Source organism: Glycine soja, chromosome 5, assembly GCF_004193775.1.
Source record: "Glycine soja cultivar W05 chromosome 5, ASM419377v2, whole genome shotgun sequence".
Classification (NCBI taxonomy): Eukaryota; Viridiplantae; Streptophyta; class Magnoliopsida; order Fabales; family Fabaceae; genus Glycine; species Glycine soja.
In genome coordinates, this window is record NC_041006.1 from 36346139 (window position 1) to 36371777 (window position 25639).

At 32.4% G+C, this 25639-nt stretch overlaps 4 protein-coding genes across 5 annotated transcripts; 3 read left to right on the forward strand and 1 right to left on the reverse strand.

Annotated features, from left to right (window-relative positions):
* Positions 1–1626: 1626 nt before the first annotated feature.
* Positions 1627–4419, forward strand: LOC114412859 (xyloglucan endotransglucosylase/hydrolase 2-like). Its single transcript, XM_028376945.1, has 3 exons — positions 1627–2142; positions 3266–3459; positions 3746–4419. The coding sequence occupies exons 1-3, from the start codon at positions 1855–1857 to the stop codon at positions 4113–4115; spliced, it is 852 nt and encodes a 283-aa protein (XP_028232746.1). The 5' UTR covers positions 1627–1854; the 3' UTR covers positions 4116–4419.
* Positions 4420–6934: 2515 nt separating this feature from the next.
* LOC114412860 lies at positions 6935–12128 on the reverse strand. Of its 2 annotated transcripts, none has more exons than XM_028376948.1 (9): positions 11574–12128; positions 11149–11251; positions 10640–11040; positions 10252–10354; positions 9266–10161; positions 8996–9098; positions 8098–8873; positions 7331–7429; positions 6935–7255 (listed from the first exon to the last, which is right to left on the reverse strand). In XM_028376948.1, exons 1-9 carry the CDS (start codon positions 12102–12104, stop codon positions 7187–7189), a joined length of 3081 nt encoding a protein of 1026 aa, XP_028232749.1. In that variant the 5' UTR covers positions 12105–12128; the 3' UTR covers positions 6935–7186. The 2 variants fall into 2 exon arrangements, with proteins under 2 accessions (XP_028232749.1, XP_028232748.1); XM_028376947.1 differs by having other exon boundaries at positions 8098–8882; positions 11574–12127.
* A 1596-nt stretch (positions 12129–13724) lies between these two features.
* LOC114412861 (crocetin glucosyltransferase, chloroplastic-like) lies at positions 13725–15504 on the forward strand. The gene has a single exon (XM_028376949.1). The coding sequence runs from the start codon at positions 13991–13993 to the stop codon at positions 15371–15373; it is 1383 nt and encodes a 460-aa protein (XP_028232750.1). The 5' UTR covers positions 13725–13990; the 3' UTR covers positions 15374–15504.
* A 4331-nt stretch (positions 15505–19835) lies between these two features.
* Positions 19836–21565, forward strand: LOC114412862 (UDP-glycosyltransferase 75C1-like). Its single transcript, XM_028376950.1, has one exon. It carries the CDS (start codon positions 19915–19917, stop codon positions 21385–21387), a length of 1473 nt encoding a protein of 490 aa, XP_028232751.1. The 5' UTR covers positions 19836–19914; the 3' UTR covers positions 21388–21565.
* The last annotated feature ends 4074 nt before the right edge of the window (positions 21566–25639 follow it).

Below are 25639 nucleotides of genomic sequence, written 5' to 3' on the forward strand. Positions count from 1 at the left end.
CTCACATTCATCTCGTTGTTTTACTCTTTCGTTTCTTTTAAACTTTCCAAGTCACTTGCAGCACCTATGATTCCATGTATTGGCTTTCCCAAATCTACTTTATATGTAGACTCATCTTCAACCCCACAAAGGTTTTATTTAAAAGGACGCAAAACATAAATTGCCGAAAGCATCAATCATATGCATTATGCAGTCGATTTGTATAATTGTACTGATATGTTTATTATTTTGTTTGCAAAAGAAAACATGTTTTCTGTTTTGATTAGATAGAATTTAGAAAGAAGTAAAGGACACTAATTAAATTCCCCCAACCATATATATTCACATTAAAATCTGTTCATTCTGAGGTGCTATATACATTCTCACATTCATTAAAATAGTAGTGGAGTACTTTTTAAATAAGGCATCATCATTTTAGTTACTTTTTGCAAGGAAAGGGTGGAGATTCTGATAGCTGGTTGCCATAAGTTGATTCCCACTGACCATATATCTCCTTATAAGTTACAACCAATAAATTTGCACTTTTATTCCAATAACTAGTTAGTGGTGGTTAATTAACATTAGAGATCCAAGTACTCCAACTCTTGATCCTTTTTTTGATCAGTCTCCAACTCTTGATCTAGTTTCTGCATTTCCTGAATAATAATAATAATAATAATAATAATAATAATAATAATTTGTAACATTTATCGGTACTTTAGTGATGAAGTGATCATTCATTGCCATACTCTTCGTTACTGTGCCATTATGGATACCCTTACCCTCATTTCAAGGTTGATTCTGTAGAACTTCCTTATTAAATGCTTCGACCATTTATCAGGAAAAAAAATCTGTGGTTATTGTAACATTGAAGGGTGGGTGGAGGTAGGAAGTTTGTTCACTCACTAATAATTTTTCTAATTAATAATCTGTCATACAAGTAGATTTTAATATAATTGTATATGCACCGTACTCGTGAGAAATAAATGCAAATTGGTTTGAATTATTATTTTTTATTTGTTTTGTCATTCACATCCAAAGTTGTTGTCTGCATTGGAAAAGACAAATTAAAACTCAAGCAATGCAACAACCCGAGACAAAGCAAGCAGAAAGAGTTATCAGCATCGCCGAAGTGGATAACCATGCCATATCATTGGCAATCTCGTGACTATTTTTTTTTTTTTTTGAATTTTAACTCCAAAGAATATCTATATCTATATGCCACAAACTTGAAGATTATTTAACAGTGAAAATTTAGGTGTTGGTTTAGGCAATAGCATAGGGGCAATAACTCAGTACAACCCCGCCACATGGCATTATCTAAGTGGATGCATAATTCATGATTGATGGTACTAAGAAGTGGTAAAATACCATGTCTTTATCCTCCTTCCACAACACACCCAGTTGGCATCCATCAATCACTTAATTTTCTCTCTATTTTTGAAAAAAAAAGGGAAATTTTGTTCCAAATCATACAAAAAGGGGGTCTACCACTATATTTCAGGGATTAAATCCTTTTTTTCTTAGCTTTTTTTTCATTTGTGATTAATATCATGGACACAATCATTGCTCATACTGAATAATACTAGCATCCTGTGCACAAAACCAAAAACCATTCTCAAAATCTATTAAGTATAACCAATGGCCAAACAAAAACGTTCCAGCTTTCAAAACTTGCTAAGCTGGCACCAGCTTTTGGTCCCACCAGCCCCAGTTATTGCTCCTTCACGCGTCCCACCATAGTCCCATACTCAAATCCCCACCTCCATTTCTCTCTTTTTCACACACTTATATATATATATATATACCCCTCTTTTGAACACACTCCCTCACATCACAAGAAGCACAATTTCTCTCTTTCTTTTTGTGTCCAAAATGGCTCCTAGTTCTACTCACAATACTGGGTTCTATGTGCTTATGCTAGTTGGGATAGTGATTAGCACTATGGTTGCTACCTGTGCTGGTAGCTTCTACCAAGACTTTGATCTAACATGGGGTGGTGACCGTGCTAAGATATTCAATGGTGGCCAGCTTCTATCTCTTTCCCTTGACAAAGTCTCTGGCTCTGGCTTCAAATCAAAGAAAGAATACCTATTTGGGAGGATTGATATGCAGCTCAAGCTCGTTGCTGGCAACTCTGCTGGCACTGTCACTGCTTACTACGTATGTTCATTAATATTTGCAATACATTATTTGATTTCATTACTACAATATTCTATACTACAAAGTACAAACACAAAATTTAAATATGGTTTCTTTTGATACTTTTAGTGTTATTTTTTAATCAAAATTACAGTTTTACCTGGATAATTTGGATAATATAGGTTTGTAATAAATGTCAACACACCGATTAGATTATTAAAGTAAAACTCTAATTCTGATCACAGAATGTATTTAAATTTTGTCCATATTTCAATATATTTTCTATTTTTTTCCAAATTAAAAAATTGTGTTGTGCTATTATCATGTTTCCTATCTTTTTTTTTTTGGTATACTCATTTACCCTTGCTTTTACTATAAGAAAAATATACTAATTCAAATTATTAGTTTCTTTCCTTCTTCATGTGAGCTAATACAGTGATACTGTAGACTTTTTTGTATGTGTGTATGTTTTTTCTTCTTCTTTAAAGGTTGCTTTAGCATTGATTCTTCATGAAAGAACATGATTTATCCTGTCTTCAAATACGACTACTGTTGACCGCTTCTTCACTTGAGATCAACCTTTGTCAAACTCAACTTTACATTCACGAGAATGCTATTGTAGCAAACCCACAAAAACAAGTTAGACTACAGAATTTTACTTTGTCAACAACTAATGCTTTATTTATTCTTTCCATGCTGCTTTCTGTTTCAAACATTGACGTATACATTAATCAACTTGGTCTTTTTTAAATAGTTAATTTAACAAGCGCTCGCGACAGGGGAAGGTGGCTAACTTTGACCAAGTCCAAAACATTACTAACTTTTAATATTGAAAACTTCGGTTCATAGCATAATCTAATGACAAATTAAAAAAAAAAAAGGCTCGCGTAATATTAATGAACTACTTTTATCATAATGTGCTTTCTGGTTTTTAATTGATAAAAAAAATAAAAAATGTAAGGCTTTTTTTAGTTGCTAAACTCATACTATTCCTATGCATGCACACAATTTAAATTCCTGTTAATAAACAACAAACATCACAATTTCCCAAAATGAGATCCTTTTCTTTGTCGAGTTGTCTGTGCTGCTACCACACACAAAGGCCATATCAATAACTATAGTAATTCCATTTTCTGCGGTGCAGTTGTCATCCCAAGGGCCAACACATGATGAGATTGATTTCGAGTTTTTGGGAAACCTAAGTGGGGACCCTTATATTCTCCACACAAACATCTTCACCCAAGGCAAAGGTAACAGGGAGCAACAGTTCTATCTCTGGTTCGACCCCACCAGAAACTTCCACACTTATTCTATCATTTGGAAGCCCCAGCACATCATGTAAGTGATAATAAACAAATATTTAAAATACAATTTTTTTTTTATTAGTAAATAATCTATCAACTAATATTGCAAAAGATTTTTTTCACTTTCTTCCAATCAACTAAAATCATTATGTATAATAAATTTATTGACTTTTACATCAATTATCTTTGAACTAGAAGTCATACCATTTGAAAGTGTAAATTTTTTACACTGAAATTGCATAGAAATATAGCTTCGTTTATCTCTATGCTAAGTATCCACCAAAATCCATTAACCAAATTATGAATTGGGTTAACTGCAGATTCTTGGTTGATAACACACCAATAAGGGTATTCAAGAATGCTGAATCTCTTGGTGTTCCTTTTCCAAAGAACCAGCCCATGAGAATCTATTCTAGCCTCTGGAATGCTGATGACTGGGCCACCAGAGGAGGATTGGTGAAAACTGATTGGTCCAAAGCACCCTTTACAGCATACTACCGCAATTTCAAAGCCACTGAGTTCTCACTCAAGTCTTCCATTTCAAATTCTGGTGCTGAATATGAGGCAAATGAGCTTGATTCTTATAGCAGAAGAAGACTGAGATGGGTTCAGAAGTACTTCATGATCTATAACTACTGCAGTGATCTCAAGCGATTCCCACAAGGTCTTCCTGCTGAATGTAGACGCTGAAGGTTCCAAGAGATGAAGAGAATGGCCACTTTCTGATTGGATTTGAATCGTCTATGTAAAATATGCTATCTTAGATTCTTTATTGACTTCTGTCTTTTTTTTCTTCCTTTTTTTTAGTTTCTATTTTATAGTTGCTAATGTATATGTATATTAAGGGGTCTTAACAATAAATCATATTCTTTGTACCACTTTTCTTGTCAATATGGGCAGTTAGTCTCATCCTAGCTCGTCCACCCGGTGAAATTGATCATGTTGGAATCAATTTCTATCTGTTCATATAATAAAAAGGTGTAGTCAAGTTTAATAGCACTGTAGTTGTGGTACTGGCGTTGCACTTTGCTCGTATTAAATGTTAATAATTAATCAACTGTCAGAAATACCATATTGACATATAAAATCGTAGACCCTAAGCATTCAAAATTAGTAAGATGGCTGCAGGAAATAAGAGTAAACGAGAGGATTCAAAATGGGGGCATTCAAATTTAAGCACATAAAAACATTGGACCCAAAGACAATTTGCAATAGTTCCATTCGTATATATATATATATATAACCAAGCATGTAGACATTTATTTATTAAATAAAGGTATTAATAAGATGGACCCAAAGACAATTTTCCCCTCAAATGCTATTTTGAACCATCCTCTACTATAAGCTATCCCACTTCCCACCATTGATGATCCTCTATGGTATCTCTCATTCCATTTTTTCTCCAAAAATTTCTAGACAATGTAGATATACATTTACGTTTAACGATTATGATAAAATTAAATGAATAAAGTAATAAATTGTTAATCTATTTCTTGTACTGATTATTATAATTTTAAGATCCGACAATCACAAATGTAAGATTGATTATTATTCTGTTTCTTTTTTTTAGGAGAGATTAGTCTGTTTCTTAAATTGGTTAATATAATTTTTTTTACTGCTGGTTAATATAATTTTATGATCCGTCAATCACAAATGTAAGATTGATTAATAACCTGTTTTTTTTTTTAAACTGGTTAAAAAAAAATTGTATGCCGAGAAGTGCTCGATGGAATCCAAATTCAAACAAAACATCAATATTCTGCATGCTCAAAAGGTTTCATATATTTTATATTAACATGCAGAGCGCCCAATATCGTTGGACAAAAAAAAACAAACAAATAAATAAATAAATAAAGAGAGAAAAAAGAACCTTAATCTTAGGGTAAGACAAATGGATGCAGACATATGACATGAGAAATTATGTGAAATCTCTTTCTTTCGAGTCAATATTAAAGGAATTTAATTATTTAAGCCACTTAAATCAGGGGTGAATAGCTTCTTAATTAATATTATCGAAAAAGATAAAGAGAAAAAAATTGTACCTGTATAACTTTTATAATAAAAATTACTGCATATGATTTTTAAAATAAAAAGAGACAAAAAGGGGGGAAAGCATAAAATAAAATAATTAAAGTAATCCAAAGAAATAAAATAATAATATTATTAAAAACATGTTGTAGTATCTAAATGTTACTCCCCTAATTTTGAATATAAAAAAATTGTCCACAGTATAAATAAATTTTAATTAATTTTACTCTATTTAATGAAATGATCCTTCAAACATCTTTTTCATTTAATTGATATTGTATTTCTAATGACCCTTTTATATCAAATTTTAATAAAGGACAGTTCGGAAAATTTATTTATTTATTAAATATAATTAATTAAAATAAATAATATTAACATATTTTCTCAATTAACGTAAATTAATTTTTTTATTACTATTCAAAACCGGAAGAAAGTAGATAAATAAAATAGCTTAAAAAATAGCATTTATCTTCTGGAAAAAGTGATCCATCATACCTTGACTTGAGCAAATGTTATTCCCTTGGCCAAACATAATCAGTCTAACAATTTTGTTTGTATCTATAATTATTGTGTCAATGATTGTACTTAAATATCCCTCTTCTTGAAGAGAGAGAGAATCAGACCCCTAAAAATATCTAAAATGTAATAAAAGTAATTGTTGGTTATACGAGGAATTCATTATTTTAGGTGCGTTTTAAGAGAAAATAAAAAATAACATAAAGAAAAAGAGAAATAAAATAAATGATATATGTGAGAAATATAATAAATTTAGTGTGTTTAGTTTTCTATCTCCTCTTTTTTTCACTTTCTAGTTTTTTTATATTTTTCTTTTTTATTTACCGTGGTTGGAATTAAAAAAGATATATATATATATATAAGTAAGTCTTTTTTACGTGAGTAAGAAGAATGAATAATCATTAGATCTTATGAATGGTTAATGTTAAAAATACCAAAATCCCACGTCAAATTTCACATTTGTCCAAGCTAATGTCATATGTTGTGCATTTTTTCCTCTATCTGCGTTAAAGGTTATGTTTATTTTGAAGGATGGAAATAAAATAAAAGAGAATTTTTTTACTTTTTATGTGAAATTTATATTTTTTATATTTTTTTAATTTAAAAATTTATCTTCTACTTATATCTTGTATTTCCATTTTCTGAAAAGCTTAATTCAAAACTCAAGTAATCTTAGAAATCCTTATGTTTTTCACATCTGCAATCATTCCAACAATTTTATAGTCATTCATATTTTTGTAATGGCATGCAATGGTGTGGTATTCTTCTATTATTTTTTAAAAGAAATTATTAGTATTCAATCACACGTAAAACAATATATTTAACGAAAAATTTCATTTAATTTTTAATGTATAACAATAATCACATTTTTATAAGATTAATCTTTGATCTGGAATGAAAATATCAATAACATGATAAAAAAAATTACTTTTTAAAAAATGAGATTGAATAAAAAATTCTTTAACTTAAAAAAAATAGAGCAAATTAGAATTAATCATAACTGCGAGCAAAAAGTATTTACAATAACATAAATTAAAAAAAAATCTCTAAGGTTCTTCTTGTCCGTCCAACTCAAACTTTCTTCCTGTTTCAAAAGACCAACATATTTCTCTGATATTTAGTTTTCCAAGACTAAACTGATTTATCATTTATATTTGATCACTCCCAAGAAAATTCCAAGATGAGAGGATAAGTGCTTTAAGACCGCAATTACAGAATTATCCGCCTGGTTGAATGACTTTTTCTTCAACAGGAACCGCAAACGTAACCGTTGGTGGCTGCAAGCTCTGCACCAACAACTTGAAATAAAACAGTTGTTCAAATGGAGGAACCAATTATGGGTATAAAAACCATGCACATACCGTTATTCTGCAATGAGTATTAAGATCATCGTGCATCTGACTAAGACGGTCCTTTGCAACTTCTTCTGCTGCACATGCTTTCCTGCAAGCTTCTTTCACCTGAAACATCCAAGGGGTAAAAAGCCTTAGTTTGGTAAGCATTTTGCCTACTATTTTTACGCTAATTGATTGCTATTTTGCCTATACAGACACGAAAAATGGATGGAATTACAAGTTCAACGGTAAACTAGATTAAGTCCAAAAAAGTTTATGAAAAGGACAAGGAAAAAAAAAACAATTAAATAATAGTGAGAATGAAGCTATATTTTCATAGCTCAAATGCATTTAAAAAGAAAGCTACTGAGTGATGTTGCCAATACAATGTGCCCCCAAGATAGAACATGGCCAAAATTAACTGACCAACAATCTTTCTTAAGCCCGAAAGCAAAATATTATACACTTGTGAAGAATGAATACTTTCATGTTCAATTTTTAGTTTCCTGTGATTTTATCATGTGAAAAACTTGTATATATTTCCCTTTTGATCGATTCCCAACAAATCTTGATACACTAATTTAATATCTATTAAGACTTAAAAGAGATAGACACAATTTTCAGTCATAAAATTCACGTGTCAAACTGAAAGGGCATCAAAAGCTTGACAAAAGGTGATAAAATAATGATATAGTTACCAGATGGAGAAAAAAACGGAACATAGGTAATGCAACACATGCCAAACTCTACCTAACACATTAGAGAGACGAACTACAAATCAAGGTAGTACTCACCTGGCTTCCATCAAAAACAGGATTGTTGTTGGCACTATCAGCAGAACTTTCTAACATATTTCTTAGATGAAATAGTTCCTTCATAAGATCATGGGCAACCTCTTCGGCATCTAACAGTTGATTTTTAGAAAATTCAAATGCTCTTTCTGCATGAAGGCGAAAAGAAACACAGTTCAAACATGTGCAAACCCCTCTGCATCCTCTTGGATTTCTTTTTAAAATTCCTTTTTTCAAACCAATGGCAGGGACTCTAAGTTGCTCTACAACTTGCAGTTGAGACAAGCTCTGACAACATTCGTGTGTTTCTGGTAGCTTCTCATTAGAAGGCATCAGGAAAGAATTATTTCCTTTTACTTCAGAGAAAACTGATAATGACATGGACGAGATAGGTGGAGCCTTTTCTTCTCTGTTGGTAACTTTGTTAATCATAGGCGCCAATGTTGTGATTGGTAAGTCTATTCCGTGAACAGAAATTGATGTATCAGTGGAGCTCTCTGGCTTGCAGAGTCCATTTAATATAACCTGTTCATCTTGCAGTTGAATCACATTGCATGAATCATGAGATGACTGGTATTCAGGAATTTGAGAACTATCATTGTTTAAATCACAAGCCTGCAACCCTGTTTGTTGCTGAGGACCAGAATTGCCAGCACAATGTTCCATAGGAACACAGCCATTTGAACCATTTACAGGAGTTAGTTGTAAGTTTGAAGTTGAAATTGGCAGAAGAGGTGTTTGATCCATGGATTTCGCAAGTTTTGGGTAATGATCATTTACTGAAGCACCTAGAAGTATTAAAGGTTTAGTTTAGAACTACAGCTGCCGTGACCAAGAAAAAAATTGAAAGATAAACTAAACTAAACGAGTATCTTCCACAAGAATAAGAACCAATACTTACAAGAATCATCGTTCATGGTATTCAATAGAAATGGAAGCAATCTCTTGTAGTTTAAAGATCCAGCCTGTTTCAACAATTTAAGCTGCGGACAGCGTTTGAGAACCTGTTTCATAATCACATAATCAAACATACTTCAGATAAATATATCACAGGGACAAAAAAATTAAGTATTAGTTAAATCAATGAGTGGAAAGTAGAATCATAGTGTTGTTCATTAATGCAAGTTTTACGGAAATATAATTATGCAGTAGATAAATTTAGGGTCCTCACCGACGTGATCTTGGATTCAGAGCCATTTTCAATTTCACTGGCATTTTGGTTATCACTACCTTTTGAAGGCCTGCTTGAACATAAAACTATGCCATTCTGCACACTTCCTGCTTTGTCACCACTATCCCCTGCCATGTCAGATTTTTCTGAGGTAATATTCTCAGGTGGAGCTCTAAATATATCATTTGAAACCCGGACATGATTTAAACTTGTTACATTCTCCTCAGCATCTAGCACATTGGGATCCAATTGACTTAGAGTCTGACATTCAGGGGGAAATCTGCTAACAGATTCATGCTCCTCCAGATTCACAGACTGCTTGCTTTCATCATAAGCAATAGTGAATCCTTTTTCTTTACTTGAATGATGCACATATGTAAGCTCAGAGACATCACCGTTGATATAGAGCATATTTTGATCTTTGGGTGGTGACTCATTATTGTGTTGTCTGGATATCTTATTCTGTACTTCCTTGATGCCATCATTATGTGCAACATTCTTAGCAGAGTGAAAATCATCCACCATTACTGAACATGGATTAAGCTCTGATGCACTCAAGCATTCATCTTTAGAAGCAACCGCAAAGTTCTGTGTATGTTCATTGACAGAGGGTGCAGACAAATCCCCACAAACCACTTCTTTTGCGTCCAATTGCGTTGACAATTCAGGCAAGTCTTGGGAAGGTGCCAATTTTGGCTGGTTGCCATGAGATAGCTCATTAGAAGGATTAACTAATACATAGGTTTCCAAACCATTAGACTCAACTGTGCCATGCATGGGACTGCTGTTTGTCTTATGTTCGTCTATGGAAGCTTCTTCACTTTGAGATGACAAAGGAAGTTGGGAGCTCTTCGCATGCATATTTGCCTCATCTTGATGATCAGATTTGGATGCATCTGCAAAATCAATTAGCTACTTCATTATCCACATAAAACATCAAATGAAATTTGTATCATTAAAGTGGTTGAATACACAAGGATAGTTACCAGAGTCATCTTTGGTAAGATCCATTAGAAATGGAAGCAACCTTTTATAGCTGATAGAACCTGGGGTTTTAAAAAGTTTCCGGTGCAAATGTTGTCTAGGCACCTGCGTGGACATTCCAAATCATATTTAAATTGCCACTAAATGTAAAACCATATTGTTAATATTACCAAAAAATCAGACACATGAAATGCTAGAAAGCCCACTAACTACTACATCAAAAGTTTTTTCTTGGAATATAATATCATAAAATATTTCATCACATATGGTTTTGAGACCTAATTTTATTATGTAACTAAGTTATAATTGTAGTTTAGCTAAGATCAGTAACTAAATGTCTAACCCATAAATTGGTAGCAAACAAGATTAGAAACAAGGACAGATTCTTACGGATTTACTCTTGAGAGAATATTTCCCCTTGTCAGCTTTCAGACAAGACCCTTCACCAGCATTTTCCGGAGTGCTTCTGGTAAAATCCATCGGTTTGACATTGACCTCTGAATTAACACATATATCAGCATCAGGAGGAGTTGTCTGTATACATTCTTCATTCAAAATACCAAACTCCTGTGCCGTACTAGCCTCAGCACGATCAAGATTATTCCCGTGGCTAGACAATTGCTTCAAGTCATCATTATGCAAATCACTTGCAACATCTTTAACACCATAATATGCGGTGGCATCCGTCTTAAGTTCTTGTTTAGACTCTTCTTGACTTTGAGATGACAAAGGAAGTTGGAATCCCTGTCTACCCTCCTCATCTTTCTGACAAAAACCCAATTTTGGTGTACCTACAAGATATTATCAGATCAATTAGCTCATTCATCACAGATACCCAACTAAATCATCAACTGATGAAGTAAATGAAAAATAAGGGGTTTGCCGCACAAAATAATTACCAGAATCATCTCTCACGGTATCCTTTAGAAACGGAAACAACCTTCTGTAATTGACTGAACCCGGGGCTTTGAACAACTTCCCCTGGAAACGTGGTCTGAGAACCTGCATACAGATCCCAATCAACTCTACAATAATAAAACCATGTTCTCAAAGTCACAATAATATTTAAAAACAAGTGTAGTTCACTGGAATTTTTAACCTAGAGCACCCACAATAACTCATTTAGCCTAATTACACAATTCGCCACAATTAAGGTTGGATCTAACAACTAAGGATAGAAGGCCTAATCCATAAACATAAAGAAACCTCTTAAGGGTGTGGTCAGGGCTTCAATCTCCAGGTACATATGTATGAAATTCACCCAAAAAATGCACAAATAAATAACCATAAAGAAAATAAATTAAAAAACATGTGAGACCCTTACAAATTTGCTCTTGAGAGAAGAAACATTCCCAGTACAAGGGGTATCTTTGGCAGGAACCTCTGCCTCCAGTTTCCCTACATCTTCGTTGACCTTGGAATTTGAACCACCGCAAATCTCAACGTCGAGTAGAGTCGTTGCTCCATCCAAACCATCAATTTTCTCCGAACAATCTCCACCGAAGCCCCGAGCCTCACAAAAAAGCCCCAAATCGGGACTCTCGGTTGCTTCGGCGCTTCCCTTGGGAAACGTGCTTTCGATCAAACCGGGGTTTGTAGATTGCGGCGGGGAATAAACTCGCCTAGCGCGAAGGTCCTTGGTCGGAGGGCGAGGAAGCTCGTCGTCGTGGCGCTTCGGTTTCTTGCAATTGATTCGGCGAAAGCCAAGGAGTTCGACGTAGGGTTCGTCCTGTACGGGAACGGGATCGAAGCGGAGTTGACCGGAGCGGTTCCGGTGATGATAGAGCTGTGATCTGGTGCGGGTGAGTGTTCCAGAAGGTTGGTTCCGCTTACGGTATCTTGGGACGGTGTCCATGGTCTCTGCGCCAAATTTGGCGCCATGATTGGATATATGAGAGGCATTTCATGGCGGGAATAAAGGATTCCTTTTGGCGGGAAATTTAGTCTCATTTAGAATTAGGATCTTTTGTCTTTATTTTGTTTTTTTTTTTCGACTTCAATGTTTATTATACCCTATTTCTTATCGATTGTTTTTCAGAATAGTTAAGAAAATAATAAACAATAAGCAAACTTTTTTTATATGACTAAAATTTATAATAGATAAAAAATTAATATAATATTTAAAATATATTTTGCATTTATAATGAAAAATATATTATGATATTTTTAATAAAACATTGTAATTTGATTTATAATTAAAGGTGGCAAACATATAAAGATCAAATTAATAAGTAAAATACTTGACCTCTCCTTATCTCCTTTCCTCTTTGTTTTTTTTTCTCTCTAAAAATATTTAAGTTCATTCCCTCCTTTTTCCATGTTCATCTTCTTCTACTCACTCTTTCTAATTCTCCTTCATTTGTTTCAAAATTCAACAAACTTTTCACACCTATAAGGTAAAAAAGCATGAACAAGGATGCTTGAGTTCAAAGGAACAATATCCACCTTTTAAAGTCTTCATTTGCAGCTCTTTGAGATAAATTCATTTATAATTATAAATCTAGAGTTTTTTTAAAGAAAAAACTGACCTAGATAGTTGTTTTATGACACAAATTGGCAATGGTCTTTGTGATTTGGATGTTCAAAATTTAAGTGTTATGATCTCATAGATTTCCTCAAAACTATAAAGCTATGTTTGAAATTTCATAGGTTTCCTCAAAATTGTAAGACTATGTTTGAGATTTAAATGTTATGATTTCATAGGTTTCCTTAAAACTGTAAGACTATGTTTGAAATTTGAATGTTATAATTTTATAGATTTTCTCAAGATTGCAAGATTATGTTTGATAATCTAGTTGATAAGATAGGTAAAAACTTATAAGTTGAAAGTTGAAAAATTGAAAGCTAATTAAAAACTTATAAGTTAATTTATTTAATTGAAAGTGTTGGATAAGATTAACTGATAAATTAACAAATAAATATCAAATCACATAAAATCACATATTTAATAAATGTCAAATAAATTACATTGATATAATAATTTTGAATATTATGCTTATCAAATTTTCAACCACCACTTTTAATCACTCAATAATTACAAGTAATGCATTTAAGAATAATAAAAATATTTTAGTAAAATTGTTTCAATAAGTAATATATTTATTGCTGTTCAAACACAAGATTATTTTGAAATGAAGGGAGTAGCACTGCAGCTTAAATGTTATTGAGAAAATAAGTAATAACAATATCTTTAGTTTGTCATGCAAAATGATTAATACCACACTTATATATTATAATTAATTTTAAAAATATTTTATAAATTAACTTCTTTAACTCATGATAAAAGTATTGAATGGATATTTTAATATATATGTGTATATATATAAACTGGGTAATAATTATTTTTTTCAAGAATATGTTTCTATATATCTTGTTTATTGAATTTTACATATAATAGTTTTTTTAACTACTAAGAAACATGTGTCGGCTGTGAAGGCAATTTTTTCTAAGAAAATCTATCTTTTCAACCACCCCTACCGACTAAAATGTAGGATAGGGGGTGAAGATAGATTCGTCACCTCAGAGGTCACAAATGACACAACATGACAACTCGTAGTCTATGGCTAATTGATTATCAGTAATCGATTATATACATTCAGTTTTTTCTTATCACTCCTTCTCACTTCCCACTACCTTTTCTTCTTCTTCTTCCACCCACCTCAATAGTTTTCTCCTCTGTCTATTCCGAACATAAAATCAATAATTTTAATTCATTAATCTGCAAGTACAATATCACGCACCATGTTCCGCCACCGCTTCCTCATCGTGATGTACCCAGCACAAGGCCACATAAACCCTGCATTCCAGTTCGCAAAGCGTCTCGTTAGTTTGGGCGCACACGTCACTGTTTCCACCACCGTCCACATGCACCGTCGCATCACCAACAAACCCACCCTCCCTCACCTCTCCTTTCTCCCTTTCTCCGACGGCTACGACGACGGTTACACCTCCACCGATTACGCCCTCCAAGCCTCCGAGTTCAAGCGTCGCGGCTCAGAATTCGTCACCAATCTCATCGCCTCCAACGCGCAAGAGGGTCATCCTTTCACTTGTTTAGTCCACACCGTGCTCCTTCCTTGGGCAGCTCGGGCAGCCCGTGGGTTTCACCTCCCGACGGCGTTGCTTTGGACTCAACCAGCCACCATACTCGACATATTCTACTGCTACTTTCACGAACACGGTGACTACATCAAAGGCAAAATCAAAGACCCCTCGAGTTCCATTGAACTGCCAGGATTGCCGTTATTGCTTGCACCACGGGACCTACCTTCATTTCTATTGGGTTCAAACCCTACTATTGACTCTCTCGCGGTTTCAATGTTTGAAGAGCAACTTCATGATCTTGACATGCAAGCAAAGCCCAGAATACTTGTCAACACCTTTGAAGCGTTGGAACATGAGGCTTTGAGGGCCGTTGACAATTTCAACATGATCCCCATCGGGCCGTTGATTCCCTCGGCCTTCTTGGACGGGAAAGACCCCACTGATACTTCATTTGGGGGTGACATCTTCCGCCCCTCGAATGATTGTGGTGAATGGTTGGACTCAAAGCCAGAGATGTCGGTGGTTTATGTCTCATTTGGTAGTTTTTGCGTGTTGTCGAAGAAGCAAATGGAAGAACTTGCACTTGCGTTATTAGATTGTGGAAGTCCTTTCTTGTGGGTCAGTAGAGAAAAAGAAGAAGAGGAGCTAAGCTGCAGGGAGGAGTTGGAACAGAAGGGGAAGATAGTAAATTGGTGTTCTCAAGTGGAAGTTCTTTCACATCGTTCTGTGGGGTGTTTTGTGACGCACTGTGGTTGGAATTCGACAATGGAAAGCTTGGCTTCGGGGGTTCCTATGTTTGCATTTCCTCAGTGGATCGAACAGAAGACTAATGCGAAGCTAATAGAAGATGTGTGGAAGACGGGGGTGAGAGTGGATAAACAGGTAAACGAGGAAGGGATAGTAGAAAAGGAAGAAATTATCAAGTGTTTGGAAGTGGCCATGGGGAGTGGAAAGAAAGGACAGGAATTGAGAAACAATGCAAAAAATTGGAAGGGTTTGGCCAGGGAAGCTGTCAAGGAAGGTAGCGGCTCTTCGGATAAGAATCTAAGGGCTTTTCTGGATGATCTTTGCCCTCATTAAATGCATATATAACTTCATTATCTCTATTTTTCTATCCATTCTCATGTAATTTAAAGAACAATAGTTGTGAAATAAAAAGTTAAATATACTATAAAAAAATTGTAATATATATATATATATTTTTGTTATCATTCGGGAATGTTTACTTTGCTATTAAAAAAAAAAGTTACCTTTTGTTTTATACTACCTCCTCTGTGTCTCTGATTATAAAATGTTGTTGATTGATTTATACATATTATTAAGAAAATTTGTTAAACTTGGGTATTAGCGTTAAATTGTTTATAAATATCATATTTTTTAAATTTACTCTTAATATTATTCAAATTCTATTTATCTTCTCCTATCTTTATAAAAAAAAGAGAAAAAAGACAATTAAAAAACATTTAATTATGTAATAAAATGAATTAGAATATTTTAGTCAAAAAATAATTAGTGAAAAAAAAATTAAAATAAATTCTTATAAAAAATATATTTTTTGAATTATGTTTTTAGCTTGGTTATATTTATGAATATGTTAGGTTTATTTTGTTATTGTTCTAAATAGTCCCTGTCACTGGTCTACAATAAAAGCCCAAAAGGATTAGCCGTATGTATTAGTTTGCAACAGAGATATAATTGGGCTTCATTTTGGGACTTTCCCAGTTTGCAAAGTACACCCCTCCCTTCTCTTTCTTTTATTAGTTAAAATATAGTTTTGAAAATTACCTTCCAGATTTAAAAACTATGTTTTTTAAATACACTCTCTTCTAATAATTAAAATTTAATAAAAATCATAAATTTGAATGGATCTCCTCATTTAATGTGTCTCTTTTCATCTCATATGATCTCTGTTCTTTTTAATTATTTATCTATAAAAGTTTTTATGTAGAAACCAACAAACATAATAATTTCTCTTCATCCTTAAATATAATGTTGTATGCATATGACCTTTGACATCATGTTTATGATAATGTTGCATCACTGAGACTGAAGTAAATTTCTTCTTCATCTTCAAAGTTAACCTAATCAATCGTATTGTCTTAGAATATTTTCTGTATTAGTTTGAAATTTAAAAATATCCAAATGAACAACGAGTAGTAATATTGCATTACCAAAAATGGTGTAGTAATTTACAAATCTCTTAAGTAGTGGTTAAAAAAAATTATGTAGATGAAATCCGCTGAGGAGGAGGTCAATTCGTTACCAAAAGAAAAAATAGTGATTCTGTAGTTAAGTGATGACAACTAATAGAAAAGGGTAACTTTTCCATTATAAATATGATGACGTCGTATCGCTAATTTTCAATCATAGTATCATTGCTTAATCAATTTTAGATTTTTAGTACATAAATTGAACGCAATCGTCCATCTTACGGATAACGCAATAATTTATGCTATTGAAAGTTCCAGATTACAATCTTTCGGTGCGTAGCTGGAAGTTGTTTATTTTTTCGTTTAATTTTTTTGTTATCATATATTGTTTATACATAAAGGCCATTAAGCTATGTTCAAGTCCGATACCAAGTTGCACCTAGATAATCGTTTTTAGAAAAAGAATGGCACAATCAGTTTAAGAAAATTTGTAAATACGAAAGAAAAGTCATAACAAATTGTCTCATGCAAAATATGATTTCCACACCTTGCACAGTGAGGTTTAATTATCTGTCCCTCATCGTCCTGCAGTAGGTAGATAATTCATAGCTTCTTGTAAAACTCTAACATCTTATGTTGGTAGATTCACACCACTTAGGCCTAACATTTTTTGTCACCAACACATGCAATCAATGCATCTTGGTTTCCTTGTTCATTTTTCCAAAGCTTGGCTTTCTGATTTCCTTGCCAATCACTGCATGGAACTCTCATACCACCATATACTTTTTTTAAGCTCACTCACTTAGCGTGTTCTTTTTTTCGGTACAGATTTTTTTTTATTGTTCATACCTGCGTTTATTGATGAAACAACCAAATCATAGAATTAGTAAAATAGGCAACAAATTGACTTTTAGTAACCATCTAATTTTTTTTTGTTTTTCTTTTTACTTAGCAAGCAATTTAGTTCAAATACTTTTCTTCTTTTCACTTATTTCTCTTCTTACCTATTCTATTTTATTTCTTCCGTTTCCTTCTTCACATCTAAACACAAGGTTAATGTAGCAGTTCTAGAATGATGTGCTCTCACCTATATTAATTACAGACCAATGGCTTTTGAGGTACATCAAATATCACCAAATCTAGGTCTTAATACATTTAACATAACAATAGTGTCATCAGTGTTCTGCTCTGTCTCTATGTCCCAATAAAGTCTAGATGTTATATATTGCCCATAATTTTATTTTGACCAAACAATATTCTATATCTTATTTTATTTTTTATCATCGTTAATGGTTCAGAATATTCTTGATGTTTTCACATTAACCTTTTGAGAATTGAGACTATTCCTAATGGCATGGATTGCCAAATTCTCAAGAATGCTACCACAATAAATTGAATTCGGAAAGAATTGAATGGTACATGTTGTAATGTTGAGCCTCCTTTAATTTTCCAACGAAACTTATTTTTTCTTAATAAAGGCTTCTATATTTTCCACAACATCTAGGAGATCTCAGGAAAAATTGACGGTGTAAGGGCCTAGCTATTCTCTCTCCATCGATGAAAAAAGAACAAGTATCCCTGGTTTCGGTTAAAAAAAAAGACATTTATGAAGCTAAATTATAATTTTAATATCGTATAATTTTAAATCCATAATTTTAATTTTTTTTATTTTTAAATTAAGACATCTAATTCTCTTATTTTTTTTAGAATAAAACAATTATGTGGCAAGTGATTATTTAATTAATAAACCCCTAAGAGATATATTTTATTTAATTAATTTTATAAATATTATTTTAGGTGTATCATCAGTCAATAATTATTAATTTTTTTGAATTATAAAAATTTATAAATTAAAATAAATTTAATATAATAATATAATTAATATTTAATTTTACATCTATTTACTTTTATTATAAAATTTTATTTTAATATAAATTAATTAAAATTTGTTCTTATTTTATTATAATTAAAAAATACATAAACTAATATAAAGGTTATTTTAAAAATATATTTTATGTAATTTATACGAATGACGTAAATTTAAAATAATATTTAAATAATCTAAAAAATTAAAAATTTATTACTTTTTATAATTAAAATAATTATGAAAAGTCGTATATGTTACATCATAAAAACCTAAAAAGATTATACATTATGTGTCTCTACCGACACTTTTTTTCTCCCTTTCTATGTGCCAGTTGAGTTTATTGATATGAAATGCAAGGTATGTTCCTATTTGTGACCTATTTTGTGTTAGAGAGGGAGTACTGAGTTGGGCTGGCTTAATTTACAAAGTAATAAACAAAATTAGTTAAATAAGTTTTTTGATGGTTACTTAGCTATTTCAAGTTTTAATTTTTAGTTTCTCTTAAAACTGTTGTTACGTTTTTAATTAGTCTCTCGTCTATTTTTTATCATACAAAATTATTCACTGAAATAATCTTAGAATGAGAATAAAGGATAAAAATCAATCTCACATAGATTAATTCTGAATAATGAAAATAGATAAGAAACTAAAATGGACAGAATTTGAAGAGGGATTAAAAATTAAAATCTAAAATAATTGAGAGATAAAAAAAATTATTTAACCCAAAATTAAGATGACACGAAGCATGTGGGGGAGCCATAGCAGGAAAATTTATTTGTAGGGTGGTCCCTCTTCGGTAGATCATAAAAATTTAAATGAAGGCAGTTAGCTGGTGAGAGTTAGCTTAATTTTGAACTTTCCCCTGTAAGCACATATGATGCTTTTGAGATTAGAATCCACAAACGTGATGTGACAATTCTTTTTTATGTATAATGAACGCAGTGTGATTTGAATCTATGGTTTCGAAACCTCTTACAGCCCCAACGATTATTATTATAATTATAATATTCTATATATTTGATACTAGTATCCCATCCCATGTGATGCAACAATTTCTTTTAAATATAAAAAATATGATAGAAAATGATGAAATTAATTATAATATTCTTGTATTTTAGTAGTCACTGATAACTGTTTAACATTGATGTTTGAATTGTTGAGGAAAAACTTGGGTGGAACAGAGAAATTGTCTTAGAGATGTATTTCATTTTCAATTTCAAACGACATATGATGAAGCATTGCACATTTTTCATATGTAGTCAAACATACAAGCATTCACATTGGATGTCCATATACGTATGAAATAAGTACTCTTTATTTTCAAAACCACAGCATATAGCTAACCATAAAAAAATACTGATTTGAAAGAAAAACTCCAGCATTATAATGATAATGCCTATAATATACCCAACTCCTCAACAATAATTTTGTTTCAATATATGTTACTTTAGCTTTATGATAAGATTTATAATAGAAACATGAATGTTTTTTTTTTTTAATCTTTAATCATGTAATGATTTATACATCTCATTCAATACATTGAAATAAATAAAAAACATATATATTATTGTTGTAGCACATTAAATTGGTCAATCAGCCTCTATATGAATGAAAAAAAAAAGATTTTGTCTAAGTGCGAATTCACAGCAAAAGAGCCTAGAGAAGCCAGTTCCAGCGCCACCATGCTCCACCACCGCTTCCTCCTCGTAATTTACCCCGGACAAGGACAAATAAACCCCGCTCTTCAGTTTGCGAAGCGACTCACTGCCATGGGTGCACGTGTCACTATTCCCATCACTCTCGACATGCACCGCCGCATGACCAACACAACCGCCGTCCCCGGCCTCTCCCTCGCCCCCTTCTCCGACGGCTACGACGACGGCTTCCACGCCATCCGCGGCACCGACTCCGATTACAACCTCTACGCCTCGGAACTCAAGCGCCGTGCCTCGGTGTTCGTGTCCAACCTCATACTCTCCAGCGCCAACGAGGGCCACCCTTTCACTTGCTTACTCTACACCTTGCTCGTTCCGTGGGCCCCACAGGTGGCGCGTGGACTCAACCTCCCAACAGCTATGCTCTGGATCCAACCCGCCACGGTGCTGGATATCCTCTACCACTACTTTCACGGCTACGCTGATTACATCAACGACGAAACCAAAGAGAACATAGTGCTTCCGGGATTGTCGTTTTCGCTTTCACCCCGTGACATACCATCGTTTTTACTGACGTCGAAACCGAGTTTATTGTCGTTCGTCTTTCCCTTGTTTGAAGAGCAGATCAAACAGCTTGACCTGGAAGCTAACCCTAAGGTGCTGGTGAATACTTTTGAAGCTTTGGAAGAAGAGGCGTTGAGGGCCGTTGATAAGCTCAACATGATCCCCATCGGGCCGTTGATTCCTACTGCGTTCTTGGGTGGGAAGGACCCTGAAGATACTTCCTTTGGTGGTGACTTGTTACAAGTCTCAAATGGTTATGTTGAGTGGCTTGACTCAAAGGAAGACAAGTCTGTGGTTTACGTTTCATTTGGGAGCTACTTTGAGTTGTCTAAGAGACAAACTGAGGAAATTGCACGTGCGTTGTTAGGTTGTAGTTTTCCGTTCTTGTGGGTGATTAGAGTGAAAGAGGAAGAGAAGGAGGAGGAGGAGGAGGAGGAGCTGTGTTTTAGAGAGGAATTGGAAGGGAAGGGGAAGTTGGTGAAATGGTGTTCTCAGGTGGAGGTTCTGTCGCATGGTTCCGTGGGTTGTTTTGTGACACACTGTGGTTGGAATTCGACCATGGAAAGCTTAGTTTCGGGGGTGCCCATGGTGGCCTTTCCTCAGTGGTCGGACCAAAAGACAAACGCGAAACTGATAGAAGATGTGTGGAAGATAGGAGTGAGGGTGGAAAATGATGGGGATGGAATAGTAGAAAAGGAAGAAATTAGGAAGTGTGTGGAAGAGGTGATGGGGAGTGGAGAGTTGAGAAGGAACGCAGAGAAATGGAAGGGTTTGGCAAGGGAGGCAGCGAAGGAAGGTGGTCCTTCAGAGAGGAATCTCAAGGCGTTTCTTGATGCCATGGCGGCGTTGCAGTTCTAATGAGTTTTGCAGTTCATGCTGTTCTTTCTTCCTGTTTTTCTGCTTCTTTTCTTTGCCCACCAAACCATCACAGTTTACGTGGTTAAAGGACTCTGTGCTATCTTTTTCATTTTGTTTTTCCTATCATTTTCAATGAATTAATTCTAAGTTTGAAATATTTATTATTTAGAACAGTTAACTTATTATTCTTTTAAGAGATAGTATTATTTTAAGTTTAAATATATATTTTTCTTTATAATTATATCTTTATTTAATTTTGTATACTCCTTAGTAGTATTTTATTTAATTATAATTTTTGAAAAATGAAGTTTACTTGTTGCACTAATTAAGTCTGCTTAAATATGTTTATTAAAGTTAAGTAACTGTACTTGTAATCAAAGTTAAGGACTTTTTACAAATTTAATATTTTTATTTTTAATTTAAAGTATTTAAAAAAAACACCTTGATCCTTAATTAATTCTTAATCTTTCTAATTCTAAACTCCAAGCTTCGACTGCTTGTACGTGATCGTGCCTTAGCTTCCAAAAAAAACTGCCCTGCACCAATCCAAGGCTTCCTATTTTTCTCCAAAGCTTCTGATCTTGCATGTAATTAACAACATCCATTCATTCATTCATTATTATCTTCAATTTCCATCTAAGTAGGTCAAATAGAATGATCTTATTAATTTATTATGTTTGTGTATTTGATATGTGAAGCTGCGGCATGTGGGTATCTTTGGCACTAGCTAGGCATAAGTGGTGGATGGTATCGACTGATTTTGTGCTAAGCAGCATAGCCTTTACAGCCATGGCTCAAAAACGGTATGGCCCAACAAATATTGAAGTTTTCCATTGCTGACATTGAATAGGCCGCACCAAAAGTTAGGTTTAGAATTAGGAAGATTAGGAATTAATTAAGAATTAAAGTATTTTTTAAGATACGTTAAATTAAAAATAAAAATATTAATTTACAAAAAAAAGTCACATGATATTAAGGATCTTATTAACATTAAGGATCTTATTAACTAAAGCTCTTAGTGCATTGGTTATAAAAAGAATTAAAAGGATAATTTTTTTGATAGAAATCGCATGCATTTTAAAATCATTGAAGAACACATTTTATGCATTGAAATAAAAAACATTTTACTTTTATTTTTTTATGGGAACCGGTTAACGTATGTCTAATATTAAATTATTTTTTCATTTTCTATTTTAAAGTAAAACTTTTAAGCCATTATTTTCTAAAACGAAAATTGTTGTTATATTTTCTTTCTACTTGTTACATATTAACCATTATGTACTTTTAAATTAAAAAAATATATTAATAACTTTTTTCAAACTTCTGATCTAAATTTTAATTATATAAATAATTAATGTTTTTCATTTTTCAATTTCCTTTATTCAAACCACCGTTTTCTTTGAAAAAGGCTCACTATTTTTATTTTTATCCTTTTAACTCAAAGTTTCCCAATCAAATAAAATATGTTTTCTAAATCTCACTTACTTTTATTTGTTTAAAAGAGATTGTTAATGCATTCATATAGCTTTTTTAGTATGAGTGTCCTGGTATCCATAAATTTTGGGAAAAAAAAACTAATGAGTATTTTTGGTTTAGTACCTTTGGTATAAGAAATAATTAACTAATTTATTAAGATTAATAAAATTGATTAAAATAATTAATTTATCATAAATTTTATTTTTATTTTTAACTTACTCATGATATTAAATGATTGAAGAGGTGACTATTTTTTAAATAATATTTTTTTTACCAATGAGTGTATGATAACTCAATTAATGCATCTATTTTTATGTGAAAATAAATGTATATCATTAATAAATATCACAATCAATTAGGGTAAAAAAAATTAACAGTAAAATAGTTACTTGTTTGTTATAATTAAAACAAAAAAATATTGTCTTTGATTCTTGAATCGGAGGTAACAATTAATTTAATACAAGAATATGGAAATAAATGTTTATTTTAATAAAATTAGTAACTTTTTATTTTTTAGTGTGTTTCTTTAAATTATATATATATATATATATATATATATATATAGTTTTCTGCTTATTTTAAAAATTAAATCCTATATACTTTTTAGAAAATACTTACATAAAAATGTTTATTTTAAAATGATATTTTAAAATTTAAACAAATAGTATATTTAGGAATATAATATACTTTCTTGATCCTAAAAAATAATTATGAAATTTCTTATTTTATTTATTTATTTATTTTTGCATATGTAAATTAATTAAAAAATAAGTGAAATGTATGAATATAATTGATAAAAGAATAATTAATGTTATTTTAAACTTTTAAAATAACATATAAATAAAAATAAAAATATTAAACAAATCCGAAAATTGAAAATGAATGAAGGGATTATATTTTTAGATAGTATTTGTTCTAAATTGTTTTGGTTTTCTATATTTTTTTTCCTTAGAAATGAGAACCTAGATAAAACATATTTTTCAAAAAAAAAAACCTCTTAATTTAAAAAGCTACTTATCTTAATTTTAATAACAAAAAAAGGTGATTTTTTTTAAATAAAGACTGAAGGTGGTTTTTTAAAAAATGAATTTTGAAAGATGAACAGGAAAGAAAAAGGTCAATCAATCAATGAATCCCTTAATGGCCTTTGTGGAGTAAAGCGTACGTATGGCTAACAATTGTGTTGGAGACTTGGAGCCTTGTGGTACATGTATGACTTTTTCTCGCATGTTTTCTATGCCCACAATTATACCACCTTCAAAGTCTGAGACACTTAGCGGTATACAACAATATGAATTTAGAATCATCTTAAAAGCTCTAGTGAGACACTTAGCGGTACAAATTGTGAACGAGGAAAGGAACACCCTTGGATTGATTAATGTGCTCATCTTCAAAGCAAGTTGTACAAATTAAATGAATAAAGGAACAAATAACCACATACCTAGGATATGATGTTGGATCGAAGAATTCTTTTCGCAGTTATGCCAATGCCAATATGCCATAAAGGTTGTTTGAGAAGGGAACATTTCAATAGTAAAATAATGCAAATGACCGCTTCACGACTTTTTATTTTTCAAAATTGATCCATCGTTGGGTAAAGTCTTTGTCGCACAAATTAGTTCGATAAAACCTTTAATATGTTGGATTCCATGCTCCCCTAGCTAGTTGGGCGAGCTATTGGTTGGCAAATTTGAAAGAAGAGACCTTTTATGTATCAGAGAGGTGAGGCAAATTGTCACCCAATGATCCCTTGAGAACTATTATATATATATTTTTATTATCGGTCAATGTTAATTATTTTTTTTTGTTAAAATATTAGTAAAATAAATTTAAGTCTATGATTTTTTTCTTCTCCTTTCATCTATTAATTTTTCTTTCTCAATAATCAGGTCAACCTTATAATTTTAAAAACGGTTACACTTGAATATTCATGACTTTTGCGTGTTCTCACAAGCTTAACATTGGACGAGAAAGGCAACTTTTTGATTTGGGGACCACTATGCGGTGAGAATGAGCATGTGTTGCGCAACAAGGGTCAACTATAGAGCAAGGGTTTTATGTCACCCAACGAGCTTATATATGTACTTGGGTGAGGTCAAGGGTCTCTTGAACTTTTACATAATTCTCCATGTTTTACGGATAAATCGGGGTGCAAAGAATCATCACCCAATGTAGTCAATTGGCGGAGCTCATGTTTCTTGCATTGCTTGAGGAGCTTATGTCATGAGCACACTAGCCCAATTTTTCAGTTTTACTTTTGATTTTTATAGGGTAAGTAAGTAGCCTAGTTTTTTAATCTCATGATCTCTTATCTTTTTTGTTGTTGTTGTTTATTTTTAATTTGTGCTTAAGTCACTATACATATTTACTAAGTTGTTGAACAAAATTAAAAATTCCTTAGTACCTAAAACCTAACTAAAAGTTCTAGACTAATTCAACAATAATCAACTCAATTTTGCATTTAGAATTCATACATCATTTGTTGAGCTAATTTATGGGTTCCCTTCCGTGTAGGGTTTGTTAATTTACTGTTATTAGCTTGAATTTTTTAATATTTTGATCTTCAAGATGAGTTAATGTTGGATATGTCTATAGGATTTTTTTTAAAGGCCAAAGACAATATATATTAATGTGCATGTTGTCAATAATCTTTTCAAAAAGTGTCCCTTCTCTTATCTATGTCAACTGATCCTGTTGATTTCCAACGAGGTTTGATCAAGCTATTGTCTTCTTTTTCTCAATGGAATCTCTAATATTTTATGTTAAAGTAGGGAGA